This window comes from Hirundo rustica, chromosome 1, assembly GCF_015227805.2.
Source record: "Hirundo rustica isolate bHirRus1 chromosome 1, bHirRus1.pri.v3, whole genome shotgun sequence".
Taxonomy (NCBI): Eukaryota; Metazoa; Chordata; class Aves; order Passeriformes; family Hirundinidae; genus Hirundo; species Hirundo rustica.
Genome location: NC_053450.1, coordinates 126,377,211 through 126,391,750, shown reverse-complemented (window position 1 = coordinate 126,391,750; position 14,540 = coordinate 126,377,211). Strand labels below are relative to the sequence as shown.

Sequence of the window (14,540 nt, the reverse complement as noted above, 5' to 3'; positions counted from 1 at the left end):
TGAGCCTCTAGTAGCCTAAAATGTTTGGATGTTGAGTATTTTTATACTGAATTCAGATTTATAGCATAGGATAATCCTATGACCATAGGGATCCCCTCCATTTTTGCTAATTTAGTCCATTTCTGTTTTAATACATTCAGCTAGCATTTTGTAGGTATTTATAGAAATAATTTTGCTCAAGCACAGATTCTGTCCCGAATCTGGGAACTGATTCTGCTTCAGTTAGCCTGGACTGGTTATTTCTCACTCAATACTCTGGTATGCTGCTAGACCACTGATTTCCTCAGCTGTTACTATGCTTCCTGGACATGCCTCTCAGTCCTTGTCTTGTTCCCAGAGAAGTTTGCAAAATTCTGATTTTTCAGTCCCAAATATCTGCTTTGGGGCACTAAGTCTGGATTATATTTTGAACTTCGCATGTTGCGCAACCATATGGTCTTGAGTTTAAAAACAAGCACTTAATGCACTGCATGTTCTGCACGTTGCTCCATGGTGTTGCTGAGATTCAGTGTGAGCTTCGTGAGGGATATGGGTTCTAACCCCGTTGTGTTAACTGGTAGTTTTGCTCTAGGGATTGTAGATGCTCTGTAAGATTCTTTGCCTTCTTACAGTGAGTCACTTCACGATCCTGGCAGTAAAACCTTTCTGCCTTCTGTCTGCCTGGAAAAGTGCAGCAGTGTTGCTTTCACAAGCTCAGGAGGCTCAGTTTTGAAGCCCATTGCCTCTTGTTTTGAGTTCTGTTCCCCTCCTGCTGGGAGCCACTTCTTTCACCACAGCTCTTGTCGCTCTTGGGAAATGTGCATTTTACTATGGAACTCCACAGGATCCATCTGGACTTGCTGAACCTTCAAATTTCATCTTTGTATTTACCAAAAGAATAACACTGAGTTTCCCCTGTGGCAAAAATGCTGAAGCACACACCTACCAGTGCCAAGGATAACAGCAGAAACCCTGACACTGCTTATTGGGTACTAGATCTGCACCCGGTCAGAGTTGGCATTTTTGAAATATTTAGGACTTGCAAGCTGTTTTTTTGATGTTCTTTCTTCATAAACATTACTTCTTCAGAGAGCTTCTTAGAGAAGCACCATCTCAGAAGTGTTGAAAATTCTCACCATCAATTAAGCAATTTATAATAAAAAAATCTGCAGCAGTAGCAAGTAAGGACATTTGCTTTGTCTGTTGAGAATCATCTATATGATGCGTGTGGAAGTTTCTGATTTTCTAATTTCAACGTTATATGGTAACTGTCTTGGACTACAAATGCCTGAGTTTGTTTGCCTGTGGCATCTGCTCATAATGGTGACCGACAAATACAGTTCTTCAGATGGCTGTAATTTCAGATTGTCCCTTTTTGTCACGCTACCAACTAGGAGAGAAAAAGGTTTCTTTTTCTTCATACCTTGAAGTTTATTCAGCAAAATTTGTCCTTACATAGCAGTTCTTTTAAGAAAAGAAAAGGCATCTCCTGATTTTATCTGAAAAGCTGGATAACACAGCATACCTGTAGGATCTGGACGGTCTTAGGTTGCAAGGCCTATTGGTAAGAAATCAGCAATCTCATTTGGCTCCAATTCAGTCCCTTGAATTCACAGGAGATTAAATTGGTCTGGCTTTTGGTAATGATTTGTTTACCTTTGGACTTTTTTTTCTGTTGTACTAACCTCTGAGGCTATCTGTAAGTTTTTCCAGCTGTTCATGAGACAAAATTATATTTCAGAAAATATAATGTGGTGTGTTATTAAGTGACATGCTCTCCCTGACCTCGTCTCCATGTCTCTGAAAGGCCAATATGGGATCTTAGAATCTTTATTATTATTTTGTCCATACTTGATAATCAGTTCTCTAAGAGTACATGGACTATTTTTTTAAATTAAAGATTATTTATTATAAAATGTCTTTCTAAGCTGGATTTTTCTTAATTTTCTGCACATATGAACTTCTAGGGAATGACTGGGGTTCTTTTATATGTATTTCAAACAAGATTGCTTTGCTAACTTTGCTGTGAGAAGTCATGCTCTGCTATCTCTGTACACGTAGTCTCATGTAGAACATATGTATTCTATCAGAAGTTTATTGATTTACCTTCTGGTTTTACTTTATCTTCCAAATGTTTAAGCCTATTTTGCAAATAACACTTAGCAGCAAATGCTTGTCCTGATGAAGTGGAAGGATACCATGTTGTTATCCTAGCTAATAATCATGGGTTTGAGTATTTTTTAAAACAAACAACCCCCAAAATGCAAGTACTCCAAGTATACCTGGAGAGGTAAATATGATGTTTTGATCAGCAGAGCCCAGAAATATTTTCACTATTTAGTAGGGTGATTTTGCCTTCATTGGAGAAAAATGTTGATTTTTTGTGGTGGTTTCCTAAAGATGCTGATTTTAATTTATTGCTACTGCTTTCACCTGGCTGTCTGGAGAGTAAGTTTCACAGTTTGATACCATTACTGAGTTTTTGAATACTCCGTTCCTGTAGCTGCTGTGTTTTTTTTGCAAGTCCTGCCATTTGTAGGAATATGGGTACGTTCTCTGCTGAGAACTCTGCTCTTTGCAACTGGTCCAGAATCTAAGCTGTTAAACAGAATGAATAAATTAAAAACACAAACAAATAAAAGCCACAAAGAAAAAAACCCACAAAACCTTAAAAATAAATTACATTCAGTTTTCAAATACCATAGCCTGTAACACATAATCCCATCAGAAGAATTGATGCTTAGCCTCAGTGTTAGAATCATTATAGGTTCTGAGGATGTTTCCAGTTTACATTGTTCTTGCTCAGGTCGTGACCTGACGCTTTGTTTATGAGATGGAAGATTGTTTGTTATAGATAGCCTTCACTAGGTGTTCTTCTAAAAATAATCCTTATAAATAATCCTTTCCTGCAGGAGATAATGGCTTTTCACAGCCAGCAACCTATTATAACCCAGACCAACTTCCTCCAGAGAATTCTTCCTTTATGGAAAGGAATTTCATCTGTAGGTTACGATGTCTCCTGGATAATTCATCTGGATTCCTGGTGAGTATGGAAGTTGAATTAAAAGTTGAAAATCTGCATTATCCTAACAAGAGGTGCAGCAACTTTATTTAAGTCTTCAAAGATATATGAGCTGTTTGAACCACAATGTTTCAGTTAATGACGCTGAAAGTCTCCCATTTAAGATGCTGTCACAAGCAGGTGCAAGTTCTCTCATTTCTCAAAACACAGTTTCCTCAGTGAAATGCAAATAAGCACTAGTTTTGTAAAGCGCTGCATCATTTGTAGATCAAAGAGCATTACAAGAGTATTTTCTTGTATCAAGTTGAGTATCTTAAGATGCAATAAATTAAAATAATTAAGAGGACCATAGTTTTTCCTTGTTTGGAAAAGTTTGTGCTTGCTCTTTTTAATGCATTTTTTTGTTAGGCAATTATTTAGATTTCAAAGCAAGTATGGGTTTATCACCCTCTTTGTGACATCTTAGAAAACATAATCCTTTACAATTGCGAAATTGAACATACAAATTTGCAAGAGAAATAATGATATTGTTATATGCATATATTTTCATTAGGTTATTAGGAGCCCCACTTGATATTTGATACTATGTGTTTGGGGTTTTTTTTGGTTTTTAATCTTCCCAATAATCTTTCCATTAATTAATTTTTCAGTAAGTTTATTAGTAGATATTAAAGTGACACACTCAGGAGTATAACAGTGTTCTGTACTTGTTAGCTATAGCATGTATGCCATCCTATAAAGCTTGAATCTGAGGGATTTTAAGAAAAATGAAAAATGCATGTTTGGCATCATAACAGAAATATCTTGCTTTTAAGTATCTCCAGCATATAGCAGTTACTTTTTTCCTCATCCTAAGGCTATGAATTTTCAAGGACGACTGAAGTTTCTCCATGGACAAAACAAGAAAGGGAAGGATGGTGCTACTTTGTCTCCTCAGCTTGCACTGTTTGCAGTAGCTACTCCCCTGCAGCCACCATCTATCCTTGAGATACGAACCAAAAACTTCATCTTCAGAACTAAACACAAACTGGATTTCACACCTACTGGCTGTGACGCAAAGTAGGTGTAAATTATTCTTTGTAATTGTTTAATAATTTGCCGATGAAATAGGTTTCAAGTATGTATTTGAAATATAAGGCAGGCTACTCTTTTGGTATATCAGCTGTTTCAGTGATGGTTGTTTAGAAGCTGTTAAGGTTTTTCTCTCCAGCCCTGCTGTCAAGTAAAGAGAAATGGATTTCCCACAGTCTATTTCCTTGAAATGGCATACTGCTGTCTGACTCTCAATTGTTAGAAAAACAAAGCAAAAACCCACAAAACCACCATAAAATAGAAAAACAAAAAGACAGCATACTAATTTATTAGGGAAGAAAATTTTCATGTTAAATCTGGTTTGAAATTTGGTTTTAGAACTGATAAAACAAGTGTTTCATTTCATTCCACATTTCTTTGTCAGTTTGAATAGGTATAAAATACAATGGAATTTTTTTTCTTCAAAATAAATTAAACACTTTTTTGTGCTATAACTTTACCCTTTTCCAAACCATTCTTTTCCCTATGTAAAATTTGGAAACTAGATCAAAATAATGTTACTATGCATCAACATGGCAAGAAGCCCATTAGGATACTTTTTAATCAAAATAAAAGCCTCTGGCCTCCTTCCTTCTCCTCTCCCTCCTACTTTTGACTGACAATGCTTTCATTGTCAGTGGAGTCTCTCATATGGGTTTCCATGCCTACTTACAGGATAGAATTGAATTACTTGGTATTTTGTCTTCTGAGAGACCAAAATGTTTTATTTTTCTAAGCTTATGCAAGTGAAAGTTAACAAAATGTTAACACAAGTGTTTCTTTCCTCTGATATTTTTAGTCACTTGAATCTTTTAGTTTTTGTCATGTTTTAGTTTTATTTATATTGTTCCCCATGCCTGCTTTCCTCCTTTTTTACCTTTTGTCTTTGAATCTCCATTTCTTTGTTTCAAGTCCTGTTTAGGTCTCTTTTTGTCTATGTCTTTTTATCATGTATCAGAGGTCATGTGAATACTGTTAAGTGTTTCCATCTCTCCAACCTCTAGTAAAGTACTCTAATTTTAGCTGCCAGGGTAAAACATGACTCTTGCTAGTGGTCCTCTGAGTCATATCTTGTTTAAATGCAAACACAGGGGTCCTAAACCACTCAATAGCAAAAGGGATGTAGTTCTGAAATACATCTGGGTTTGAACTTTAAGCTATTAAAAGTTCTAATTTAGGCAAGAAGTTTTAGATGACTAAAGTTAAATCCCTACTTAATTCTACACACAAGCACCTCTAGGTAAATGATAAGAAACAGGGCTAAGAAAAAAAGGCCCTTCTTTGGAACTAATGGGAGCTGCCTGCTAGGAGCGAATATGTTCGGTAGTATGGAATTTGAGAGTTCAGCTGTAGGCATTCTTTTTTTTTTTATGATCTAATGGTTTTGTGAACCCAGTCCTAGTCACTGAAGGCAACCTGGCAGACTAGTTAAAATTTTATGATTTGTTGACTCTATTTTTATTAGAGCTGTTCTGTTTCCGCATACAATTGATATAGCAACAAACTTGCATCAGAAATGTTCTAGCCATAATTAACTTGCATGACATTCATTTTGTGAGTTGGTTCATTCATTCATTGCAATTTTTTGATTTTACCTTCCAGAGGAAAGATTGTCCTGGGATACACTGAAGCAGAGCTGTGTATGAGAGGAACAGGATACCAGTTTATTCATGCAGCTGATATGCTTTATTGTGCTGAAAATCACATCCGAAGTAAGTTTCATTCCCTAAAGAAAGGCTGAAAAATCAAAGCATGGAGTATTTTTTCAGTTTAAATGCAATATGAATTACAGAAAAAAAAAGAGGTTCTTAACAAAAGGAACACTGTTCATTTCATATGTTCTATCTGTCCTTCTAAAAACTTACACTGGTAGAAGAAATGTTTAATATTCCTATTTAGACCCTTTTAGGATAAATATTCCAGTCTCTGTCATATCTTGCTCTTCTCACTTCCTTCTCTGCTCAACCCAACTTCCGCTATTTCAACAACATTCTTTGGGTGAGGAGACTACCAAAGATAGCTTTCCTGTTAGCAAGTTAAATAAAGCATTTTCTTTTGATATTGGTTTTTACCAGAAATTAATCTCAGATTTAACATGCTAGCATCCAAACATTTCTGGGTTTGAATCTTGGCAGCTTGAGTTGCTTTAAGTAAAAATTATGGAGAGAAGTATAGTGTTAAGGAAATAAGCATCAGCTATCTGATGTTTAACTATTTAGGGGACTCTGTTTTTTGCCTTTGTTCTTAGTTATAATGTAGTTATCTCTGGAACTTACAGAATCATCTTCAGAATATTATGGTACTTCTTTTCTACTGAACTCTCTTGAAAAGTTCATTTTTTTTTTCTTTTATCCCTTCACAGACAGTTAGATAATGCCCCTAAGCAGGTTGTTCTCAACCTATTTAAGCACATTTTCTGTTTCAGGTGTAGCTCAATCACTGTTGCTTATCAGTGGTTTTGTTTCTTTTGTAAAGAAAGAAAGTTCCAGAGTAGAAGAGGATGAAACTTGAATGGCTTGAAACTGTGTCTTAAAACCGGTTTTGCCACATTTTTGATGCTAAGATTAAAATAAAGAAAAAAAGTTTTATAGCAAGAATTTTTGTTTAGATTCTTAGACTTTCCTAATACACTCTTTTAATTTTTCTGTCTAGAAATGCAGGGGTTTTGAGCAATTGTCTTACTTCCACCCCTTGCCTCTGAGAATCAACATATTTAAGAATTATCTTTAAAATCCACATTCATCACACAGCCTTCACTTAGAACAACAAAACCAGCCAAACTAAACTAAAGCTCCCCACACAAAAACCAAGATAACCATATCACAACACAGAACAAAACTGGACAATTTGCACAAAATCCACCCCCTGTCCTTTCACAACAATTACAACAAAACTTCCCCATGATAATTCTATCTTCTAACAATTTTTAGTGCTCTTTTTGCCTGTTACCTCTCCTGGTTACTATCCTTATTTGAAAATCCTCATGATCCTGGGTTTCAGTGCCAAAACTACTGTAGTGGGCTGATCCTGGCTGCAGGCTAGGCACCCACCAATGCCTCTCACCAGCACCCACCAAAGCATCTCTCTCTCTCTGCCCTCAACAAGTGGACAAGGGAGAGAAAATATAATGAAGGGTTCATGGGTTAAGATAAGGATCAGGAAGGATCATTCACCAAATACTGTCACAAGCAAAACAGCCTTCGTCTGGGCATATTAACTGAATTGATTACTAACAAAACCAGAGCAGGATCATGAGAAGTAAAATAAGGCCTTAAAAACACCTTCCACCAGGAAACCTGCTCCAGCATGGGCTCCTCTCTCCATGGGTCTGCAAGTCTCTGCTGGGAGCCTGATCCAGCACTGGCCTCCCATGGGTACACAGTCTCCTGTAAGGCATCCACCTGCTCCAGCATGGGTGTCCTCCATGGACTGCAGATGGACCTCTGCATCCCTGTGGTTCTGTATGGGCTGCATGCACCCAGCCACTTCACAATGGTCTGCGCCACAGGCTGCAGGGGAATCTCAGCTCTTGAATCTCCTGCACTTCCTTCTTCACTGACCTTGGTGTCTCCAGAGTTGTTCCTCTCACATATTCTCAACCCACTCTTCTCTGGCCACAATTATATCTGCACAATAACTTTTTTTTCCTTTTATGTTATCACAGCGGCATTATCAAAATTTCTAATTGTCCCAGTCTTGCCCAGCACCATGTCCAGCTTGGATCTGCCAGGGATTTGCTTTGCTGGAAATGGAGGAAACTTCTAGCAGCTTCTTACAGAAGCCACCCCTGTAGCCCACCCTGCCACTATCAAAACCTGGCCACACAAACCAAATACAGAAATAAATTGTGAAAATTGAGTACGTTTGTCAAACATTGCTAGTGGTAGTTGGAATGAAACATAGTATTTTTAAGTACCTCTGCATAAACCAGTCAAAATGTGAAAGAATTGGTTTCAGAACTAATGTGTTTTCTAATTGTTATAGTCACTTTTTGAAGGAAAGAGAAACTCGGGCTTTTGTCATTTACATGTTCTAGTATTTATTAATTTCTGTTATTGAGGAAATAATGGACAAAGCCCTATATAGAATGCTGCCAATCTGTAGCAGATATCTTGCAGTTTTGACTTCTATTTTATGAGTAAGTTAGACATCTTGAAGCGATCAGTCATCCTGATTCACTAGGAATGCATTAGTGCCAGACCAAATTGGGTGATTGAGGACATGAGATTTGTAAAATTTCTCTATAGATGGATTCCTTTCACGATATACAGGTTTTTCATGATTTTGTTTGCTGGACAGTAATCAATATGCTTACTCTTTAGTGATGAAGACAGGTGAGAGTGGAATGACTGTATTTAGGCTTCTAACCAAAGAAAATCGATGGGCCTGGGTACAGGCAAATGCACGTCTTGTCTACAAAAATGGAAGACCAGATTACATCATTGCCACGCAAAGACCTCTTACGTAAGTCATCATTTCATAAAGTAGTATGCTTCAAAAACTGAAACTAGTTTGAGGCTGTTTATATTCACAAAGGAATTTTTGTTTTTAAATTATTACCCTTTATATTCCAAATACTCAAAATTCTTTCACTTTGCTTACAAACATGTAAAGAATTCTGATATTTTAGAACCTGTGGCATAGTCCTTTTGCATAAAACTTTAGACATATGATTTCTTATAAGAACAAGATCAGCAACAAAAGCATGAAGTTATTCCATCCACCTTATTCAATCCCAATGAGCAAAGCCTGAGAAATCTAATTGCAGTTGTGTAGAAGGAACAGCAAATAACAAAGAAATTCAGTCCTGAATTTTAGTTCAGAACTAAGTTCTGCATAATAATAGAATTCAGCCTTGTTAAATAGTTAATAGAATAAATAATTTTTGCTAAGGTATCTGTAAAATGGAGAGAGATACTTCAAGTATTGATTTACTTGCTATTCCAAGAAAAGGTTAATGCATGGAACAAAGCCCACTTATTTTCACCTCAGCCCATAATGCACAGAAAATGGTGTATGCTATCTAGATTTAATTACAAATGTAATATGTAAATGTGGTATTACAGTCATAAGCTCCTTATTTCATAATCTGCCTCTTGGTTTAACTCAGCCAAGTTGAGCTGGAATAGGTAGGAATTTGAAAAATGCCTACAAATAGGCATATGTTAATTCCAGGGGACAAAAAGATTAGAGTAACTGTTCAGTACTGCAGTACCATGTTATATATCTGATTTTTTTTTTCAGAGATGAAGAAGGGGCAGAACATCTACGGAAGCGTAACATGAAGTTGCCCTTCATGTTTGCCACTGGTGAGGCTGTGTTGTATGAGGTATCTTTCCCTATGTCGAGCCTTATGGACCCCTCTCAACTGAAGAGTAAAAGCACAGTGGGAAAAGGAGCCAAAGCAACGCTACATGATGATTCTGTGGATCCAAACTCCCTCCTAGGTGTCATGTTAAGGCAAGACGAGTCTGTTTATCTCTGCCCTCCAGCATCACATAAACTTTCTTTTGAGAGGAATTTCTTTGCAGACAGTAGGGATGAACTAGGTGGTGGTGGTAGCAGTGGCTGGACAGACAATCTCCTACCTGCTGGAAATCACAGCATTCTCAAACGGGAGTTGATGGAGTGTTCCCAGGACAGTACTATTCCACTTCCTGAAGACAGTGCAGCACTCTTTCAGGATAACAAAACCAGTGATTTGTACAGCATTATGAAAAATCTGGGTATTGACTTTGAAGATCTAAAGTGTATTCAGCAGGATGAGGAGTTTTTTAAAACTGAATTATCTGATGTGGATGATATTGGGGACATCAACATAACTGATGAAATCCTGACTTATGTTCAGGATTCCTTAAATAAATCTGACTTCTTATATTCAGACTGTAACCAGCAGCAGCCCTTGGTCCAGAATGAAGGTTGCATGGTACAGCAAGACTTAGATCCACATCAACTTCATCAACACCAGAAACATCTTGTGGAACAGCAACAACAGCAGCAGCAACAGCAGCTCTGTCAAAAGATGAAACATATGCAAGTCAATGGAATGTTCACGAATTGGAGCTCTGGCATGCCTCTTAGCTGCTCACAGCAGCAGCCCCAGCAATACGTGTTCCCTGGCATGCATGCCAGTACATCTGAGTTCTCCTACAAATCAGAAGTTAACGCTTCTCCTTATGAGTGTAGGCAAGACTTTGTTCCTTACAAGCAACCCACAGCAATGATGCCACAGCTTTCTAATTTTGCTCAAATGGATTTTCCTGCAGCAGGTTTTGATGTATCAACCTACTCTGCTTCTTCCAACTTTGAGGATTTTCTCAGTTGTTTGCAGCAAGTCCCTGAAAACCTTGAGTGTGGGATAAACTCTGAGTCAGTTATGCTCCCTCCTCAAACGTGCTATGCAGGCGCTGTTTCTATGTACCCGTGCACGCAGGAGGCACAGCCCAGCTGCGTGGATCAAATGCAGTACGATCCTATGATGACAAATCAGCAACAACAAACATTGGGGAACAAGGTATGGTAAACAGCACTGCTGCATTGCTTGCATTTTGAATCGAGTTTATATTGTTTTGAGTGACTGCTGGGAGGCAGAGTTTGTCATGACTGAATTTCTGAGTTTGGAATGGACAGTTTAGCAGTGTGTGGATGTCTTTGCTTTATTTGTTCATTAGAAGGAGGAGAGTTGCCTTTGGCCAAGTTTGTACACATATGTGTACCTGCACTCTGATATCTCTCTCTCGCAGTATTAATCAAGAATGAATGAACTAGTCTGTGGAACTATACCTGTAATTTTCCTGATAGGAACAGGAGAAAAGTAGGTTGGTCCAAGTCTTGGAATTTGCAAATAGACCGTTTAGAGAAGAGTTGAGTTTGCTTGGCACACTCATTTTCATTAAATATGTTGTAAAGATCAAAAAAAATTGTTTTTGAAGTGTGAGTATTGTCTAGCTACTCAGATTCCTCAATAATTTTAGGACTAGTGAAAGGATTATAGTATCATAAAAATGGCCTGAAATATGAACTATTTCACTCCTATACAAAATGTTACTGAAAAAAGTTTTTATATATTTCTATAAGTGAAAGCCAGCTTGTTCCTCAAGTTGCTGTCTAAATCAACTGCTGAAGAAAAAAGAGTTGGAAAAAGTTACAATCACAGCAAGCTAAGCTGGTCCTTTTTCACTGAGGAAAGTGCACAATAAAAGCCGTAGAAGAGAGGATCCTGGCTGTAGCACAGATTACAGTTGTAAACACTGTTTGCTCTTTATTGGTAAAATTAACTTAGAAATATAATTCAATTACGAGTTCCTGATTCTGAATAACTTTTGTTGAAGTTCTTTCTGTTGAACTCTTTATTTTTGTAAATGCTGCTAACGTATAGAGCCAAAATTATTTTTGTTTTTGTTTTAGCTCAAGGAGTTAATGTTCTGAAGTACTGTTCCTGCAAATGCTTCTGCACATGCATAAGCATTTACAGAATTAAAGTATTAATTGGCATTTAACCTATGCAAGACAAAGGTGAGGAATGCAATTAGAATGTATCCATTTTTTTACATGCTTAACACAAGTATGAAACATTCCCTTTTTAAAACTGCTTCACTGCTGAAAAGCATGCAATTGCAGAAATTTCCCTAAAATATAGCACCGTTCAGCTAGATGAACGGCTTTTCCCTGAGTGCCCACGGTTGAAAGTGCATGAAGTGACTTTGAGAAACTGCACTGTGCAAACCTGAGCCCGGCTCGGCTGTGCGTGGCCTGGCTGTGCTCGGTGTTTAGTCTTTTGAGTGCTTCTTAATAGGATTGCAGAGCAGCTCCAGAGCCATCCAGGTTTGTCTTTATAAAAACAAAGAACTACTCTTTTCACAAAAGCTGTACTAAAGTAATGCATCAGTTTTGAACAGCTGTTGCATTCGCAATTCCATGTCTTTATTTTTAATGGCTAATTTCAGTTGCATTTATTTTGCAGATTATTTTGTTGTTACACTTCCTTATTAATTTTTGTTATGATCCCTATATTTTAATTTTCTTCCTTGCATTTTCTTCACATCTGTCTATAAAAATTTAATGGCTAAGACAACACCTCTGAAAAAATTCTGTCTATTGCTTCATATTTACTAGAATGCTGTGCTGCAATAATAATAGGACATTTAGTTTGTTGTTGGAAAAGGACAAAGTCCACTTTGTGAAAAATTGTCCTCACTTAAGTTGTTTGGAGGCAAATTCAGCCCCTTTTGTTAGGGTATTCCTGTGCTGCATGGGGTCAGCCCTGCGTAAACAGAAGCCTCGTGTGACTAAAGAGATAGGATAGTGCTGTCTGGCCCATATTCACACAGCCAAACCAAAGTAGGGCAGTCTTGGTGGCTGGGCTCAGCACACTGACATCCCTGTCAGTGGTGAGAGGACAGATGTTGTTATACAAGCCAGGACTGGTATCTTTCAGACTTCAAACTCCCATCAATTTCTACATGAAAAGGCTACGGAATTAGAAAGGTCTATTGTGGTCATGCGCCTTGACTTTCTGCCTACCTTATAATGGTGGCAGGGGCATAGCCTGTGTCATCTAAAATCACTTTCAATGGTGGAGAAGGACAGAAAAGCCTGTGATCATTTGGCTGCTTGTGTAGGATCGGTATTCCTTTATTAAGCGGGAGAAACCTTCTTAAGTATTCAATTCTATGTTGAGAGCATTCCTAAAAAATTTTATAAGTGTGGTCATCTTCTAATGAAGAATATTGGAATAATCTGCTTCTGTCAGAAATAATCCTTGTGTATACTCTTAGAAGTGTGTCAACTTTGATTGAAAATGTGATTTACATGGCTATAATCTTCTTGTTAAAAAGTTAGAAGAATTGTGCACAGTTAGTCAAATTTCAATGTTTGCACGGGAGGAAAAAAGAATATTTAATACCCAGCGTAATTTGATAGATGAATGGATGAATGAATGTATAAGATGTGTTCTTAAAGGCAAACCTTGAAGGAATGAGTACTTACGATATAAGCTACTCCTCAAGAGATGATGGAAATGTTTAAAATACTTTGTTGTATTTTCTTTGCATGACTGAATGGAGTATTTTGTAGATAAACTCCGTAGCATGACAGGAAGCATTACATTAGGTGATTAAAATAATCCTTTGAACAGTTATGTTAAGACTGATGAAAGCCATTCATTGCTCTTACTTGGCATTATCAATATGAAGACTGCCAAAACGCCCACCCTGCAACATTTCAGCCAGTGGTTTGCACACATCATGCTTCAGCTTATGGGATAGGACTGCATTTGCATTCCTGGAGGAGCTGTTATGTCTGGATCCCACTGCAGGCATGGAAAGATGTAGATAGGTTGTTTTTAAAATGTAACAGCTGGATGTGACAATTAGGAGTTCTCAGACTGTACTTTCTAGAAACAGAAAATGTATTGCACTTTAGAAAATGGAATTATTTCTTCACTTAGCCAGAAGTAGGGCCCCCATTGACTTCAGCATGGGTAAGATTCACTGATGATTCAGTCCCTATTTTTATGCAAACTAAATTCTCATTAATCATAATTTTAAAAGCAATTAAAGCTAATCAATGTATTTTAAGATTATTTCATCCAATGTGTTTTTAGGAGGATTTTTAAATACTTAAAAATAAATTGGTTTCCTGTACTAACCATTTATATTTCATTTTTTCCTTCCAGTTCCAAAATGGTTTCAATGGAGGAAATGTAAATGAATCATATCCCTCTCAGTTAGATGTGATCAGTAATGCACAGACTGCCACACATCTTCAGCCTCTTCATCATCCAAAAGAACCCAGATCCTTCTCAGATTTGGCATCTAGTGGATTTATGTGACTCAGATCTAGAGCTCCATCTGTGATTTTGTCTGGGTGTCAGGTTGCTCTGAGGAAAAGCTTGATAGGTCTCTTTGAGCATCAGACTTTCACAGCTAAATTACATTTTGAGAATATGAGGTTGGTTGCACTATATACGGGTGGACATGTAATTCAAGACCTGGCTTTTTAGAATGACAGGTGGAATTAAATCTTCTGATTAGAAGTATGCATGTGCTGTTTTCCATCAAGCTGACTGTGTCCTTGCAGTATGGATTGCATACATACTGCAGACTATGTCATGCTATACAACATAAGATAAGGCAAATGGTTTTGTTGTTTAGAAAATAATTGGGCACTTTACAAATAGCATTGATGGCACAAGGAAGGTGACTACACACATGGATTATTTCCAGACTTTATTTTTAAAAAACTATTAAAAAGCTCTAAATTCATAAGAATCAAAAGCACTTAATTTTAATGCATACTAAGCTCTGTAATCACTTATTTTATATTTGAATCCTTTTGTTTTAAGTCTCCATTTCTAGCACTTTAATAGAAGGCTTAATACAAGGATATGATATGCAACTTCAGGTTTTCTATGAAACAGACCCCTTGCATCCTCCTTTTCATGTCAACCTTAAGTGCCTCACGATTT

At 37.3% G+C, this 14,540-nt stretch overlaps 1 protein-coding gene across 1 annotated transcript in view; it reads left to right on the top strand.

Moving 5' to 3' along the window:
• The window catches only part of AHR (aryl hydrocarbon receptor), a 60,068-nt gene extending 45,763 nt beyond the window's left edge, over positions 1-14,305 (top strand). The window contains exons 6-11 of the mRNA XM_040090892.1: positions 2,892-3,022; positions 3,858-4,060; positions 5,675-5,784; positions 8,395-8,536; positions 9,317-10,586; positions 13,749-14,305. Coding sequence (XP_039946826.1) covers positions 2,892-3,022; positions 3,858-4,060; positions 5,675-5,784; positions 8,395-8,536; positions 9,317-10,586; positions 13,749-13,904 — 2,012 coding nt within the window. The 3' untranslated portion in view covers positions 13,905-14,305. The remainder of the gene's footprint in view (positions 1-2,891; positions 3,023-3,857; positions 4,061-5,674; positions 5,785-8,394; positions 8,537-9,316; positions 10,587-13,748) is intronic.
• The last annotated feature ends 235 nt before the right edge of the window (positions 14,306-14,540 follow it).